Source organism: Engraulis encrasicolus, chromosome 9, assembly GCF_034702125.1.
Source record: "Engraulis encrasicolus isolate BLACKSEA-1 chromosome 9, IST_EnEncr_1.0, whole genome shotgun sequence".
NCBI classification, from domain to species: Eukaryota; Metazoa; Chordata; class Actinopteri; order Clupeiformes; family Engraulidae; genus Engraulis; species Engraulis encrasicolus.
This window is the reverse complement of record NC_085865.1, coordinates 4,479,876-4,498,250: the sequence shown is the minus strand read 5'-3', so window position 1 is coordinate 4,498,250 and position 18,375 is coordinate 4,479,876. Positions and strand designations below refer to the sequence as shown.

Here is an 18,375-nt window from a genome sequence, read left to right as displayed (position 1 = left end):
TGGCAAGATACAGGGGGTGGACAAAATAACTGAGACACCTACCATTTTAGTGTTGGAAGTTTAATGGCTCAAGTGGACCAGCCTGTTGGCCAATCTTCATTAATGGCACATTGCACCAGTGAAGTGAAGTGTGAAGGTTCAATTAGCAGGGTAAGAGCACAGTTTTGCTCAAAAATGTGCAATGCACACAACATTATGGGTGACATGTCAGAGTTCAAAAAGGTGTAACTGTTGCATCTTTGACCGAGACAGCAAGTCTTTGTGATGTATCAAGAGCCAATGTAATGCAGGGCTTTTTCTAGGCTTTTTTGACATGAGGGAGCATCGTGGCAGGTTGCGGGGGGTGAAGGGGGGAATTTACTAGGGGCGCAAAGAAGTATGAGGGTGCACCCGCGGAGGTACGAGGGTGGAGCGCCCCTATTTCCCCGTTCAGAAAAAGCCCTGTAATGTCTGCATACCACCAAGAAGGATGAACCACATCCAACAGTAATAACTGTGGATGCAAGAGGAACTAAATGACACTAAAATGACAGGTGTCTCAGTTATTTTGTCCACCCCCTGTATATATATATTCATGCCTTTTTCTAGACAACCTTTATACTCACGTCTGTAAGGAGATAGGACAATTTAACTGAAAAATAGGTCATCTTTATTGGTAATTCTGGCCTTACAGTATTGAGAAAAATGTGTGAAAGTCTGCCATTCTGAAAAACAGAGAACGTTTTGAATTTTGAAGCACATTGGGAGCACATGGAGCACATTTCATCTTTTTCAATAGGCCTTCTGGTCTGTAATCCACTGTGAAAACCCTGACAGGACAATAGGCCTAATCATCGCAGCCATAGACTCTGTATGTGCATTTCAATCATTATTTTCAGCACTTTGCTTTGGATATTGCAAGGTGGCCAACTCTATTTTCATTTCTTTTAGTTTAATCAACCTTTGTAAATATGTATGTAAGGAAATAGAACAGAATAGTGCTGAAAGTAGTTCATCGTTCATGAATATCACCTTATAGTACAATGTAATAATGCATGAAAACAAGTAATTTTGGAAAATGGCGGCCATATTGAATTCTGAGCAAAAATTGACGTGGCCCCATGATTTAATTTCTTCCAATAGGGCTTCTGGTCAGTAATCCACAGAGAAAAGTGCGGTAGGACGAGAGGCCTAATTTTCCCAGCTGATGACCTGTCTATAATTTCTATCTCTTGAAAAGACCAGCTACACCTTGTGCATCTGTGCAGTATGGGGCGCCGTTTGTAAAGCTGACTGTGCTGAAAATTTCAGCAACATTTTGTCACATTTAGCTGAAATTCCATCAACATTTTGTCACATTTAGCTTAAAACAGTGTTTTTAAAACGGTGTGAATTTTTCAGACTCCCCTTTTTGCACATTTAGAACAATGAATGTTAAATCTAAATAATGTATCTAAATGTTAAATATAAATCTAAATAATATATAAAAATGTTCAATCTAAATGTCAAATCTAAATAATAAATCTAAATCTAAATGTTAAATATAAATCTAAATATTGAATATAAATATTGAATCTAAATGTTAAATCTAAATATTAAATCTAAATCTAAATGTTAAATCTAAATGTTAAATCTAAATGTTAAATCTAAATGTTATATCTAAATGTTAAATCTAAATCTAAATAATATATCTAAATGTTAAATCTAAATGTCAAATCTAAATAATACATCTAAATTTAAATGTTAAATATAAACTTAAATCTAAATGTGGAATTTAAATCTAAATGTTAAATCTAAACCTAAATGTTAAATCTAAATGTTAAATCTAAATGTCAAATCTAAATGTTAAATCTAAATATTTATATTTAGATTAAAATTTAGATGTATTATTTAGACTAAACATTCTTGTGTTTGTAACTTAGCTTATCTAAATGTTAACTCTTAATGTTAAAACTAAATATTAATATTTAGATTTAAAATTCAGGTTTAGATTCAACATTTAGAGTTAACATTTAGATTTAGATTTCACATTTAGATTTAAGTTTATATTCAACATTTAGATGTATTATTTAGATTTGACATTTAGATTTAATATTTAGATTTAGATTTATTATTTAGATTTAGGACATTTAGATTTAACATTTAGATATAACATTTAGGTATAACATTTAGATTTAACATTTAGATTTAGATTTGACATTTAGATTTAAAAATTATATTTAATATTTAGATTTAGATTTATTATTTAGATTTGACATTTAGATTTAACATTTTTATATATTATTTACATTTATATTTAACATTTGGATACATTATTTACATTTAACATTTTTGTTGTAAATGTGCAAAAATGGGAGTTTGAAAAAATCACACCGTTTTTTAAAACACTGTTTTCAGCTAAACGTGACAAAAGATGATATTTTCAGCCCTGTCAGCTTTACAAACGGCGCCTCATATGTGCAGTTTTGCCAAAATGGTAGCTCATGAGTAGCCTGGTTGTCACAGACGGTGCGTTTGTGGAAGTTTCTGTAGCTCCCCACAGCTCTCCACCAGGGGGCTCCAGAGCTACACACACGCACCGGCAGCGAGAGCCAGGCTAGCTCATGAGGACCTGCTTTGTAGGCCTACACCTGTACATTTTACAATGATACTTTTAGCAAGCTACAACACGATTCTCTTTTTGGGGCAGAATATGGGCTACAAGATTTATATCCGCATTAAAGGTGATCTTCAAGAGAGTCACTCAGGCTGGTAGGCCTACTACTGCTCTGTGGGAGTCCTACAGATGCCTGTACATGTTACTGTCATACAGAAACAAACTACACTGGAAACATCACCCATGCCTTCAAACAACACTTTTGAGACAACCTATGCAGGTACGGCAGATCAGTCCAATCCCCATCAGATTAACATTGATCATTGATAGCATTGTCCTACAAAGAGTAAAGAAGAGGACAATGCATTAAAAAGTAGCAAAAAAGTAAACAAAGACCACTTCAGGTGAAATACCACAGTGATCAAATACATGATGTCGAATGTAAATAGTAGAGATGTCTTAATCCAGAGGAGACAGGAAGAAGAGTGTGCACAGGAAGAGCATGCAAAGCTGTTAACTCCTGTGCCCCACTATGTTGCATGTACACATACATATAGTGCCTTGTTACTGAGCGTTATCACTGTCATGTCATCTTATCCTGCAAGCCTTTCTGAGAAAGCAGAGCTCACTGTGCCATGCTGTAGATAGTCATTTATGTGAATTTGATGCAGTCCAAATGCACTACAGTTTGTGAGGGCACAGAGTCCCTATAATGTACTATTCAAATGTACTACCATGATCATAAATGAACATCCATCCAACTGTACTATTCAAAATGCAAATGTGCTATCATTAACACAAAATCAAAGCTAAGGGGTGCTGTGGCGTAACGCGCTAAGCCCCCCATATTTGGGCTTGTTCGAGTCCGGCCAGGGTCATTTGCCTATCCTCCCCCATCTCTCTCCGCCTCTCGCTTCCTGTCAGCATCTCATATTGTCCTGTCAATAAAGGCATAAAAAAGCCCCATTTTTTTTTAAAGCTGAAATCAAGCGCTGAGTTAGTGCATATTCAAAAGGCAACATCAGCCTCAGTAGAAGGCCACAATACACAGGGAAGAGCCGTCTTCATTTTCTGTAAGTGTATTAACATGACAGATGTAGGCCTACCATCACACCTCAGCCATGTGGAAACTACACCCAGCTGATGGTGGACGCCTTAAAGGCTGATTCTAACACCAAATTATTGAGTCTTTGTTAGCCGACCGTTATTGCAAAAACATCAATACAATTTCATTTTTTCACCTAAACATATATAATGACATCTTTGTTCGTTTGATTGCCTCTGTTTGAAATACCTCAAGATGATTAACATAGCTGATGCCCATGTCATACCTCATCAGAACCTGATACCAGGAAAGGGAAATGGCTGTTTCTGACTGTTGCCAGTGCAACAATGTGTGTATAGACCACCTACAAATGCATCCTGTACACCCACTTGTGTAAAAATAAACTGACCACAAACTGTGTGACGTTTATCTATGCTCTAAAAGTACGGTACCTTGTGTGTGTAACGGGGTGAACTGTTTGTGTTCAGGGCAAGGTATGTCCCTCTGTTTTTACCGTAATATTGACGTCATGGGACTCTGCCAGCCGCTGAATGGCTAATTGGTCAGTGGCGAATAGGCCATGTTTTTTATAAAAACACCCGGAATAGTTGGCTCGTGAAGCTCCCCGGTGTTCGGGTGCCTGCAGAGGGCTTACCCTGTGTTCTTGTTGGTGCGCCGAGGTCCTGGGCACCAGCGCACCTTGCTACGCCCCAGCTACCAATGTTCGGGTTGGACAGTGTCTCTGTCACCCGACTGCTGGTTGCTCTCCACCCGCTGTCCAGTGGCGCGGAGAGTGCCATCGAGGGTCTTGGGCGATGAAAGCTCACCGTGGGCAGGTGGCCCATCGCTGTTTTGTCCTTTGGTAATTTAGTTTGCCTTTCTGTTTGATTTAGTTTGTTTGTTTGTTTTGTTTATTTCGGTCTAGCCACCCCCTTCTTTAGCTGCTTACAGGGCAGGTACCTGTGCGTTGCGCACATAGTAGACTAGTGGTGAATTACACCCAAAGGAATTATCATGTGTGTAGTGATTAGTATGCGAACTGGATTTGCTTGTGTATATTCTCACTCATTGAATCACTTGCTTGCCGTGGTGGCGTGCCTACGCGCATGAGTGCGTGTGTGTGTGCATTTAATCGTAGGCACCTTTTATACACAGTTAACCTGCCTTGGAAGCCCGCTGCAGTGTAGGCCTAATATCTGGGGCAGCCAATCTTGGTTTCATTGTTTTATTTTAATTAGGGGTGCGGCCAATTCCAAGTATTGTATGTTTTTTATGTTTGTATAGGCCTAAATAAAGAACACATTTTTATTCCACTAACGGGGAAACACGTCTCTGTCCATATATCTATCCGAACCTGTTGTGCCTTTACTGGGTGAAATCAAAATATATTCTGGGGTGGAAGTCCCCCAGTGGCGTAGTCGTGCAATCACAAGTATCAATTTGATTATTATTTTAGGCAATTTAACATCTAAAGTTCCACTTGGTTACATTTGGCGTAGTAGTCGGCAGTGATAGATGGTTCAGAGACGCTTCTTTTTGTGTGGTCTAGTTATTTTTTTGTTTTGGTTGAAGAGCTTAGAAATTGGCAAAACAGCGGTGGGCACGGCGCTGGACGCAGCAGCGCACTGTGGCCGTCCCCTTCATCCTCTTGTGCACTATGGCGACTTCTCCGGCCCAATACGACGAGCTCCGCGAGTGGTCGGAGATCAAGGCCATCATAAGACGACAGGGGGAACAGTTGAACCAGCTCTCGCAGTGGGTGGACAGGTCCCATGCAGGCCCCATCATTTGTTGGCGGTGCCAGGAGCCTGGGCACTTCGCAAGAGACTGTGAAGGGGTACGGGCTCCACCCCGAGCGCAGCCATCACCACCGGCAACCCAGACGGGAGCCAATGGGCGGCCCCCTCCTCGTCGAGCCTCGGGGGGACTGCCGTCTTCAGAGCGGAGGAGGCACGGTTCGGACCGGGTGTTGCCGGGCGCAAGAGACTTACCGTCCATGTCCACCTATCCAAGTTCAACACCATTCTGGGCAATCCTGCAGTGTGTGTGCGTGTGTGTGTGCTTATGCTTGATGGTGTTAATCCAATCATTGTTCACGATGTAAGCAGAGTGTCGTTCCATGAGTGAGAATTCAAGCGGTGTGCGTACGGATATATGCATGCCATTGAATGAATGAATGAATGAATGAATGAATGAATGAATGTATGAGAGTGTGTACCTGGATGTGTGGGTGCGCGTCTGGGTGTCTGCACCTGTATGTATGAGTGCGCGTGCTTGTAGTGCCTGCTTGCTTGACTGGTGTACGCGCCTGACGAGGTGTTTGCCGGTGGGTACACCGGAATGACCTACCGGTAATGGAAACGTCTATCGTCGGGACGACGATTTGAAAAGCAGGGGGTATATGTAACGGGTTGAACTGCCTGTGCGCAGTGCAAGGTGTGTCCCCATGGTTTTACCGTAATATTGACGTCATGGGACTCTGCCAGCCGCTGAATGGCTAATTGGTCAGTGGCGAATAGGCCATGGTTTTTATAAAAACACCCGGAATAGTTGGCTTGTAAAGCTCCCCGGTGTTCAGGTGCCTGCAGAGGGCTTACCCTGTGTTCTTGTTGGTGCGCCGAGGTCCTGGGCACCAGCGCACCTTGCTACGCCCCAGCTACCAATGTTCGGGTTGGACAGTGTCTCTGTCACCCGACTGCTTGTTGCTCTCCACCCGCTGTCCAGTGGCGCGGAGAGTGCCATCGAGGGTCTTGGGCGATGAAAGCTCACCGTGGGCAGGTGGCCCATCGCTGTTTTGTCCTTTGGTAATTTAGTTTGCCTTTCTGTTTGATTTAGTTTGTTTGTTTGTTTTGTTTATTTCGGTCTAGCCACCCCCTTCTTTAGCTGCTTACAGGGCAGGTACCTGTGCGTTGCGCACATAGTAGACTAGTGGTGAATTACACCCAAAGGAATTATCATGTGTGTAGTGATTAGTATGCGAACTGGATTTGCTTGTGTATATTCTCACTCATTGAATCACTTGCTTGCCGTGGTGGCGTGCCTACGCGCATGAGTGCGTGTGTGTGTGCATTTAATCGTAGGCACCTTTTATACACAGTTAACCTGCCTTGGAAGCCCGCTGCAGTGTAATATCTGGGGCAGCCAATCTTTGATTAATTGTTTAATTTTATTTAGGGGTGTGGCTCCCAAGTGTTGTATGTTTTTTATGTTTGTATAAATAAAGAACACATTTTTATTCCACTAACGGGGAAACACGTCTCTGTCCATATATCTATCCGAACCTGTTGTGCCTTTACTGGGTGAAATCAAAATATATTCTGGGGTGGAAGTCCCCCAGTGGCGTAGTCGTGCAATCACAAGTATCAATTTGATTACTATTTTAGGAAAAGTAACATCTAAAGTTCCACTCTGCTACATGTGCATAGGGCATAGCATGTAAGTTAGTTCACAGAAGTGTGAAAACTGCCACTGCAAAAAATAAGAGAACGCTAAAAACAAACTGAAAGGAGAAGTGCATAACCAGTCAAGCACAAGTCTTACTAGAGCGCTTGCTAATATGTATGCCACACTCTCACACACCGAGACTTTATATGTTTTGTCTGACAACATGAACTGCATCCTCCTCATCCTCCTCGTGGGCTTTCAAGGTAAAGTAATTATTCAATGCTCTGATTGTGCAATGGTGGAAAACTAAACACCAGTTACTCTACTCTAAGGTTCATCTTTGCGCTAGATCAGGGGTCAGGCTCTAGAGCCACATGTGGCTCTTTTGGGAACTGTATATGGCTCTGACTTATCTAGGGTTGCCAACCATCCCTTAAAATATGGAATCGTCCTGTATATAAATAAAAGTAGGCCTACGGGTTCCATATTGAGTTGAAACAGGACAAGGGAGATTAAAAAGTGTTAAAATGCAGGAAATTACATCTAAAAAATGCAAAATTCTCCCAGACCCTCGCCATAATGAAATTGACAGTTGGCAACCCTAACTACCTGTTATCAAGAAAATCAATAATAACTTGACAGTACACTCTAAAGTTGTTGCTTAATTGAAATAGGGGTACATGCTTTTGATTGGGTTCAGTGTTTTTAAAATGGTATGACTCTCATGAAAATGTATTTTTAAAAATTCGGCGTTTATGGCTCTCTCCACCAAAACGGTTCCTGACCCCAGCTAGCTTCTTCCAGTTTTGTGGTGTCAAGCAGCTCGTCAGCTGTGGACTAATGAAGAACTTTAGTAGGCTACAGGATGTACAGGATGCGTTTAATCAGACTGTTAATTAAGAATGATCCTCGATCGTTTTTAGATGCGTCCCACGCATCTCTATAAGAGGCTTTGGTGTCCGTCCGTCCGTCCGTCCTTCCGTCCGTCCGTCCGCCCTCCCGTGATGAGTTTCTGAATTGTGATTCCCTCTTGTGATTCCCTCTTGTGTCCACAAGGTGGCAGTCGCTCAGTTTTGGCCTGGAGCTCATGCGTGCAAACCAAACGTCTACCATAATGGTTAGCAAACCGGCTACGCAGCTGATTGATTGCATTATCTGACACAACTGCAGAAGCACAGAAGTCTGTATGCATATTCCATCCATGTGTGCCATGAAATAGGAAGGCATGAGACATTTGCAGATAGCGTTTCCTATGTACACATCTATGGCCAAGAGACCGTGCTCTTTGCCAGTGAGAAAAACATGGCGGCACTCCCTGTTGATTTTCACATGAAAGTTTTGCTTAATTTAAAGTCCCTAAGCGACTATAAATGTTGTGGCTTCCATATATTGATGTAAAAGTGCCCCACGAAGTAATGAAGCACAACAAAGTTACTCCACATTACCATTTGACCACTCGTTTTTCTATGCTAACAGGGTAGCTAATGTAGCATTGTAAATGATCCAGGGAGAAAGGGGGAAATGTTGTGATTTCTCATTCCGCCTGAGGCAACGATTTTCGTGGGGAAGATGACCTGCATCTCGGTGGCATTGAACCACGCCCCCGTGCCTTATTTGGCTCGCTCAGCACGTGCGTCCTCAGTCCAATCGCAATGCTTTATTTTCCCCAGACGTTTAATCGCATTGGAGTGAATGTGCCATGTATACACATCGCAAAATAACTCTTAATCTGATCTATTTAAATCGCATTTATTAAATCGGACTTAAAAACATCATGTGCACGTAGCCAATGTCTCATTGATTAGTTTATGGAACTTACGGTTTGTCTGTTACGGTCCACGAAGACAATATCCACGTGAAAACGCAAACGCCTGCAAACCACTGTTTTGACAGAAATACAGTTCACATGTCGCCTACTCTGTTTTCTTCCCAAAGCGGCATTTAAAAGTATTCCATGAAATCCAACATCAACGTCACTTCAAATAGGTGACAGCATCATGCACACACATGAAATAACACTTCAGTGAGGTGGGGACATCACTGCTCTCATATTAAAGTGAAAAGAGAATTTCACATTTTAGTTTATTTAATGTAGGCCTATGCAAAATTGCAAATAGCCTATTCATTGAAATCTGTCCAGAAAGGGTTGTAATGTTTGCCTGTTTTTTATGTTTGTAATTATTATTTTTTTAAAAATAAAAAATCGTGATTAAAAAAAAAAATAGCCTAACAAAAATAGAGATTTTATGTTAAAAAAAAATGTGATATGGGATGGACCGATGGCCCCCCTAAGCTAAATTCGCCTTAGGTCCCCACATTGCTAAATGTAGTGTAAGGGATTATTTTGAAAAGACAGTAACATGTAATCAGCAATGCATTATAGTTTTTCAGTAAATTGCCCAACACTGTTGAAATCCTATGGTACTTTTTCAAATCCAGGCTTATACAGTACATGGTAGGCTTATTGATAAATTGCCTTGACAGGTTATGAGGAGGCCAAGGGGGCGTTTGGGCAAAAAAGGTTCAGAACGGGCATAGACGGACGCATCTGTTGTCCGCCTGTCGGACTTGTTTATTCAATGTTGTGTTTTTATTCAACCTTGTAGGTTGTGGAGTAATTATAAAATATTACAATGGAAAAAATAAGTGTTAATTTGCATGTTTGGAGACTTAGAGACTTTTTAAAGATTTTAATTCAATCAAATTACAAAACTCAATAGTCCTAAATGCTGCTTTATATTATATGTCTCAGAGAGTTCACTAAACCACTCTAATGGTTTTAGAAACAGCTTGTTAATAGTCTGGAAAGCAACACCATAACATGAAAACTGCTGATTGGGTTGGTGTACTTTACTGGGCTAGCTTGTAAATGTATTTTTTTGTGTGTTTATATTCTATCATATTATGCAGGCATTGACTCCATCACCACTGTGAAAAGGGTAGAAGTGAAAGAGGGACAGACCCTCATCATCCCCTGTCTTTATGAGGCAGAACAAAAAGGATACACCAAGCTCTTCGCACATTATGGGTATTCTCCTCATTGGCCTATTGTAGTGGACACAAATGGTAATGCATCATCAGACAGATTTTCAATTTCAGATGATCCCATCCAGAATGTCTTCACTGTGACAATGCAAAACATGAAAAGGACCGATACAGGCAGATATAGATGTGGATATGAGGGGCATGTATACCCTGAAGCCGAAGTCTACATATCAGTCACAGGTAACAGCTCCTCCAAATCTGTAGTAGCTCTTACTCTGCTGTATATTTGAACAAATACATAACACTGGTACTAAATTGACATTTTTTTGACATTTTTAAAACCTTCACATGTGTCTTGTAATTTTCATTATTCAGCTTTTCCAGGCCTCAGTGTTAGCAGCCAATATGTGACCAGGTATGTGGGGGGGGAGTGTGGTCATCAATTGCAACTACAACAGAGGATATCTGCAGCTGAAGAAGTGGTGCAGGATCGGTGGCAAGTGTGCTGGTTCAAACTACAACGACATCAGGGGACTGTCAGTGGAGTTGAGTGGTAGTGGATATGATGCCAGTACAGGGGTGTTAAAGGTGACTCTAAAAGATCTTCAAGAGAGTCACTCAGGCTGGTACTACTGTTCTGTGGGAGATCTACAGATGCCTGTACACGTTACTGTCATACAGAACACAACTACACTGGAAACATCAACCATGCCTTCAATCAACACTTTTGAGACAGCCTACACAGGTACTGCAGATCAGTCCAATTCCCATCAGATTAACAGTTATAACCACTGAAAGTCTAGCTGTTAAAATCTTTTTCACGTTGATACTTCATTTTTATCTTTAGTTGATGCTGTGCCCTCCACCTCATCTGCAAACCAGACCCATCCTCAGACGTACGTAGGTCCTCAATACATATTCTTACCTGTGCATGGACAGAGGCACTGCTATGTGTAATAGACTTTCATATTTGTCAGCTACAAATGTGTAACCTGAAAAACACATGATAGATCATTAAATAAGATGGAAGGTGTGAACGACACCAGTGAAGACTAGTCTAAGGGTTGTTTATCATTGACAGGACATTATGTGATGTTTGGCTGTCTTGTTATTGGACGTATGTCTGACTTTTTTCCCTATTAACTGTATTCATATTTATTTACTTTTTATGCTATTTATTGTTTGTTGATTGATGGAGACTAAGACTGACCAACTAAACTGTCCATTGATGGGACAAATAAAGTTTTGTAAATCTGAATCTGATACTCGAGCAGCTGCTGCAATGCAAGAACTGAGGGCTGTAGAGTATAATTTCAACATTTATTCTGGAACTTCATTACAGTGTATAGCTCATAAGGCGTAGGGCCTTCTTACATGTAAGTGTTTCCTGTTTTCTGATGTGTTGTGTTGTGTGTCTCGTAGGGCCTTCTTACATGTAAGTGTTTCCTGTTTTCTGATGTGTTGTGTGACTCGTAGGGCCTTCTTACATGTAAGTGTTTCCTGTTTTCTGATGTGTTTTGTTGTGTGTCTCGTAGGGCCTTCTTACATGGAAGTGTTTCCTGTTTTCTGATGTGTTGTGTGACTCGTAGGGCCTTCTTACATGTAAGTGTTTCCTGTTTTCTGATGTGTTGTGTGACTCGTAGGGCCTTCTTACATGTAAGTGTTTCCTGTCTTCTGATGTGTTGTGTGACTCGTAGGGCCTTCTTACATGTAAGTGTTTCCTGTCTTCTGATGTGTTTCCTGTTTGTGCCTCGTAGGGCCTCCAACCTGCCTCATCTGTTACGTCCGTTGGGGCTGTTGCTGTTGGTGATCATCTGTGGATCTGTTACGCTGGCAATCCGCCTGAGGAAACGCAGTAGGTCTATTATTTAACGATTTTAATCAATTACAAAAGGTATTTACTGAATCCACCAGACACATTTCTTCACCATTTTGACCAATATAATATTTGAACCCATTTTAGCCTAATGCAGTGTATGCATTGTTTGACCTTTGGTGGGGCGACATATACACTGCATTCAGGCTCTTGAGATTTGAGGGTTTTTTTTATTAAAAATGTGGGTATAGAGAAGACCTAACACATTGTAATGCAAGATAAGGGTCCTAGTCTTGAAAGGCAACTTAGTTCATGTTTTTATGTGCTTCAGAGATATGTAGGTTAGGTTTTAATAGGCAGCTGGCACCTTTCCCAAAACAGACTTACATTCAGATGTTTTTTGCAGGTCCCTCAGGCTAAAATGGGTTAAAGGACTTACTTGCAAACGTAAACATAACATGTACATTTAATTTACACAGAGCATACAGGTCCAGGGGTGCAAACAGACACAAGAGACAGAAGTGATGGACATATGGTATGTGGCCATATCATTTCATTCAAGTACATTTTTCTCCTTTTTTATCAGTTTTTCTTTCTGTTTCTGAATTTTTGTATTTATTTTTTGCTCTTGTTTTTGGGCTCGTGTTTGTTCTCGGCTGCAGTGTTAGTCAGTAACTTCTCTATGCCACAGATTAGGCTTCTATTTTATGTCACAGAAACTCATAATATCATCTGTTGCTAAATCATCCTGCTACTATATTTTCACCTATGAATTATTCAAAATGAATATGTGAACATGCAGTGTCATTTTTCATTTTAAAGCAGGTTGCCAGAGAGGACTCGGAGGAGGCTTCTTACACCAATATCCCCATGACCACTATGCAGGCAGTACGGCTGGCTCTTCACTTCACATGCACACCATAGACTAAGCAATTCAATATCACGAAGGTTCACATAGTAGCCTATATAGTGACCACAGGCAGTAGGCTATGGCTGGATCTTCACTACACATGCACACCATAGACTAATCAATTCAATATCACGAAGGTTCACATAGTAGCCTATATAGTGACCACAGGCAGTAGGCTATGGCTGGATCTTCACTTCACATTCACACCATAGACTCATCAATTCAATATCACGAATGTTCATATGGTGACCACAATACACACACACACACACACACACACACACACACACACACACACACACACACACACACACACACACACACACACACACACACACACACATACACACACACGCAAGTAAGGCATGTGCTCAAAACACTTTTACTTAAACCAGTAACAACAAAACTACATGTGAAAACACGTATGGGGCTTGTGTGAATAATCTGCAAAATTAATGGTAAATGTCACAGCTATCAGAATTTTCATCTGGAGTTTGTCAAACACAGTCGGCTTTTGTAATCTCCTCTGATCTCTAAATGGTAAACCACTTGTATCATTATCAGGGCTATCAGAATTGTACTTCATTAGTTTGTTAAAGGTACACTGTGTGAGATTTTTAGTAGTTTATTTCCAGAATTAATGCTACCCATGCACTAATGTTACCTTTTTCATGAACACCACCACCATCAAATTTTAAATATTCATTAAGACTGGAAAAATTGCACTTTTCTTAACTAAAAAGGGGATCTTCTCCATGGTCCGTGATTTTGAATTTCCACAAATAGCAATTTTCAGCTGCAAAAATGACTTTACTTGGGCCACACTAGAAAATATTAGTTTATTAGTTGGTAAACTTTCATAAAAAGATCAAATTTGGCAATAGGCAACCCAGTTTCAATTATCAGCATAGTTGCAGTACCTTTCTTGACCATTTCCTGCACAGTGTACCTTTAAACATAGTCGTCCATTGTAATATCTGCTGATCTCTAAATGGTAAACATGTCGACCACTTTATCATTATCATGGCTATCAGAATTTTTATTTCTAGTTTGTCAAACATAGTGGGCCATTGTAATCTCTGATCTCCAATTGGTAAACATGTCGACCACTTCTCTATCAATATCAGGGCTATCAGAATTAGACTTTGACAGCCATAGCTGTCCATGGCATTCTTATGGGCTGATGAGCTGTAAATGGTGTATATTTCATTCTTCCAACAGGATGGCGGAAAAGATGGTGTTTCTCCAGCACTGGAAGAGCACGCAGCAGATGCCTAAGAAAGGCTAAATTTATGGGTTTGGGGCCATCTCTTTTCTGTGAGCAACACACACATAAAGAAAGAAACGAGCAGATCATATCATTTTCAATAGTGCTTGCCAGCTCTGAGCAATACATTTGATTTTGTCTTTTTTCATCATTATTTGTATCATGGAATCTTGAATGCTTTACATACAATATATTCATTGTTAGATTTGAGTTGATTTGAAAATGTTTTATTTTGTTTTGTGTTATGGATATGCTCAATTGTAGACTTTGGCATTGGATATGTGCTGGAAAAGAGGTCACATCTGATGTTATAGTTCCCCTTTAGATGGCAGCAAAACCTCAGTGATGTGCAGACACACATAAGGACATCATGTTTTAAGCTTCCTTGCTGGCAATACTGTAAATACAACTTGACATTTTTGGAAGATAGATTATTTTTTTGCTATAATGAAAACTATAGTTGCTGTGTAAAACCTTTAGGGAATTTTTGCTTGTGAAGTTTATGTTAAATAAATGACAGAAACAATAAAAAACACAAATAAAAACTGAGGCATCACTGCACAAATATTTGACACAGAAGTGGGCTCTTCCTTTCTTCTCAAACATTGTTATAGTTATTATTTTTGCTTTTGTTTCATGTTATCGAGTTTTTATAGTCCTCTTCAGGTGGAAGCCAAACTCTGCCTTGGTGAGATGCAAATATAAAACGCTTCTATGCTGACAACACTGCATTGACAAATTAATGCATTGATACTGTAATAGAGCTTATTGTTGCTTTGTGAGCCCTTAATAATTCATTCAGCTGTGTGTTTATGTTTCTTGTGGACAAAATTAAAATAAATAATAAACTATAATATTGACAAAGAGGTATTACTTTTCATTTTTCAACGGTGTTCAAGTTAACAGAATTATTTATTTGGAAATTATTTAGCAGCAAAGCAGGCCACTTTGTTACACTGCCAAAGGACATGGTTGTGCACTGAATCTGTTGACCTGTTTCCAGTACACAAAATCAACTGCATTATGAGATCAACACTTGTATCTATTTACAATACTGAATGGAGCTAAAGTGGTCCAGGAGTGCACAGGTCCCAAGGGGCCAGGACACTGAAGCATCCACAGCCCCTTTCCCTATAGGTCTCCTCATGCATCAGGCATCATAGAGTAGGCCACCTATGTCAAGGAAAACAAAGCTAAACAACTTCCACACAGGAACATGTACTGTTCTACTGCATCCCTGACAGTGATACACATACATCACTTCATATCATGGTGTCAGTGCCACTAGCCCCGTGGTCAGACGCCATACCAACCCAGTTCTCTGTGTGTTCCTGACATTCTTGGTGCACATTTCTGTCACAACATTTCCTCCCTCAACCCTTTTTCGAGAAAGCAGAATTTATCAAACTGTGTGTCGTCGTGCTACAAGTTGATGCTGTATGTGAATTTGGTTTCAAGGGCCTGCAGTTTCAGAGTTGACAACACTGCACGCTTCCAGAGTGCAGCAAAGCATCTAGTCCACTGTAAGAACGACTCACTCTCTCCCACCAGTGAGGGACGGATGTGGTTCTGGAACTATTAATAACTAAAGAACAGAACAGTTCATTAATAGCCTAACTAAAGAACAGAGAACAGCAGTCGAATTAACAAGTTGTGGACTAGTCAAATCGAAGGCTTACTTACTTACTTACGCCTATCGCCCAACTTTGGGCATAGGCCACGAACAAGTGCTCTCCAGTCATTTCGATCCTGGGCCATCTTTTCCAGTTGTCCCCATGTATAGCCAGACCTCTTCACATCCGCATCTAGGTCGCGACGCCAGCTGTTTCTTGGCCTTCCCCTCTTCCTTCTTCCTTGTGGATTCCAGAAGAGGGCCTGTCTTGTGGTGTTTGTTACAGGTTTGCGAAGGGTATGGCCAACCCACTTCCATCGCCTCTGGAGGATCTCTCCTTCGACAGGCTGTTGTCCAGTTTGGCGCCACAGCTCCAGGTTGTTGATGGTGTTTGGCCAGTATACTTTTAGGATCCGTCTGAGGCATGTATTGATGAAGGTCTGGATTTTATTCATGGTGTTGGCCGTTGTCCTCCAGGTTTCAGCACCATACAATAGTATAGGCTTTACCATGGAGTTGAAAACCTTGATCTTGGTGTTACGTGGTAATTCAGATGATCGCCAGACACCTCTCAGCTGGTGGAATGCTGCTCTTGCCTTTCCAATACGGACCCTTACATCAGCATCGGTCCCACCCATCCTGTCCACTACACTTCCAAGATAGGTGAAACTTTCTACTTCCTCTAATGTTTCTCCCTCTAGCCTGATGGGGGATGTGTTGTTATTGTTTATTTTGAGGATCTTGCTCTTCCCTTTGTGTATAATGAGGCCTAGATGTGCTGACTGAGTTGCTATGATTGTGGTTTTGTCCTGCATTTGTTGATGGGTGTGAGAAAGAAGTGCCAGGTCATCAGCAAAATCGAGGTCCTCTAGTTGCGACCAAGGTGTCCATTGGATGCCAGTTCTGTTTTGGGCAGTCGATGTCTTCATTATCCAGTCTATTGCCAAAAGGAAAAGGAAGGGTGATAGTAGGCATCCTTGCCTAACTCCTGTTCGTACATGGAAGGCTTCAGTGAGCTGTTGGCCATGTACCACTTTGCAAGTCATTCCCTCGTATGAGTTCCTGATGATGTTTGTTATCTTTTCTGGTACTCCATAGTGCCTCAGTAATCTCCAGATGGTCTGCCTATCTACACTATCAAATGCTTTCTCGTAGTCAATGAAATTAATATATAGGGGTGAGTTCCACTCCAAGGATTGCTCCAGGATAATCCTTAGAGTTGTTATTTGGTCTGTGCATGATCTGCCCTTCCTGAATCCTGCTTGTTGTTCTCTGAGGTGTGGGTCAACCACGTCTTTCATCCTATTTAGGAGAACTCTGTTGAAGATCTTGGCTGGGGTTGAGAGCAATGTTATCCCTCTATAGTTGGAGCATAAGCTAAGGTCTCCCTTCTTTGGGAGTTTGATCAGGTGGCCTTCCTTCCATTCTGATGGAATATCTTCCACCTCCCAGATGTGTAGGAATAAAGGATGCATCATGTCCACAATGGTGGCTTCGTCCGCCTTCAACACTTCTGCAGGAATTCCATCAGGTCCGGCAGACTTCCCGCTTCTCAGTTGTTTGATGGCCTTATAGATTTCTTCCTTTGATGGGGCGTCACAAGCAATTGGGAGATCACAGCTGGCTGGCTGGATATTTAATGGGTATGGTGGTGAAGACCTATTCAAAAGGTCTTCAAAATGCTCTGCCCATCTGCGCATTTGTTGCTCTACTCCTGGAATACTTTTCCCATCTCTGTCCTTCACTGGCCTCCCTGGTTGGTTGAACTTCCCTGAGATCTTTTTTATGTTGGTGTATAGCTCTCTCATGTTTCCTTTTTGGGCTGCGTCTTCTGCCTCAGATGCCAACGTTTCCATGTATCTTCTCTTGTCTAATCTTAAACCCCTCTTGACTGTTCTATTTGCTTTTGTATATTCTTCTTTGGTCTTGACTTTCCTAGCACGTGTGCGGCTGTTGTTCATATCCGCCTTCTTCTTTTTCCTCTCCTGTATGTGTCTTAACGTCTCTGCTGAAATCCATTCTTTATGTCCCTGCTTCTTGTAACCCAGCACTTCTTGGCATGTTGATGTTATTTCTTCCTTGATGCTCTGCCACGTCTCATACATAGTCTTTTCCTCAGTCTGCTGCTGTAGGATATGTCCCTTTGTTGAGAGTGTAGTTTTAAATAGCTCTAGCCTGTCTGCCTCCTTCAGAGCAGTGATATTATACCTCTGGCGCTGACTGGATTGCCCAGTCCAATTTCGCTTCAGCTTCAGTTTAATGCGGGCACAGAGTAGATGGTGGTCGGATGCAGCATCTGCTCCCCTTTTGACCCGTACGTCTTCCAGTGATCTTCTGAATCTTTTTCCAATGCAGACATGGTCAATTTGATTTTCGGTCCTGAGGTCTGGTGATACCCAGGTAGCCTTGTGTATCCGCTTGTGTTGGAAGAAGCTCCCCCCGATGACTAGGTTTGTAGTGGCACAAAAGTTGGCAAATCTCTCACCATTCTCATTCATTTCCCCCAGGCCTTCCTTCCCCATTATTTCTTCGAACCCTTGGTTGTTTTTGCCGATTTTAGCATTGAAGTCACCCATGGCGACAATGATGTTCCTTCTTGGCCGTGCCTGGATTATGGTCTGTAGCCTGTTGTAGAAGTCCTCCTTGATGTTCTCATCGCTCTCATTGGTCGGGGCATAACATTGGATGACATCCAATTTGATCTTCCTGTTGGTTGTGTGGAAGCTGGCCATGATGATGCGTGGACCATGTGCCTCCCATCCAATAAGAGCTCTTTGGGCA

General features: G+C 41.3%; 1 protein-coding gene across 1 annotated transcript; it reads left to right on the top strand.

The window, feature by feature from the left end:
* The first annotated feature begins 7,176 nt into the window (after positions 1-7,176).
* LOC134456085 (uncharacterized) lies at positions 7,177-14,554 on the top strand. Its single transcript, XM_063207518.1, has 8 exons — positions 7,177-7,267; positions 9,915-10,229; positions 10,405-10,734; positions 10,837-10,885; positions 11,747-11,844; positions 12,285-12,340; positions 12,631-12,693; positions 13,937-14,554. Exons 1-8 carry the CDS (start codon positions 7,177-7,179, stop codon positions 13,991-13,993), a joined length of 1,059 nt encoding a protein of 352 aa, XP_063063588.1. The 3' UTR covers positions 13,994-14,554.
* The last annotated feature ends 3,821 nt before the right edge of the window (positions 14,555-18,375 follow it).

What these genes read in the sequence shown, in the direction of transcription:
- LOC134456085 (XM_063207518.1), top strand. Translation starts at nt 7,177, where the DNA reads ATGTATGCCACACTCTCACACACCGAGACTTTATATGTTTTGTCTGAC. An exon ending in AACCAGACCCATCCTCAGAC is followed by an intron (nt 10,886 to 11,746) that starts GTACGTAGGTCC and finishes TGTGCCTCGTAG; the next exon opens with GGCCTCCAACCTGCCTCATC. An exon ending in CCATGACCACTATGCAGGCA is followed by an intron (nt 12,694 to 13,936) that starts GTACGGCTGGCT and finishes TTCTTCCAACAG; the next exon opens with GATGGCGGAAAAGATGGTGT.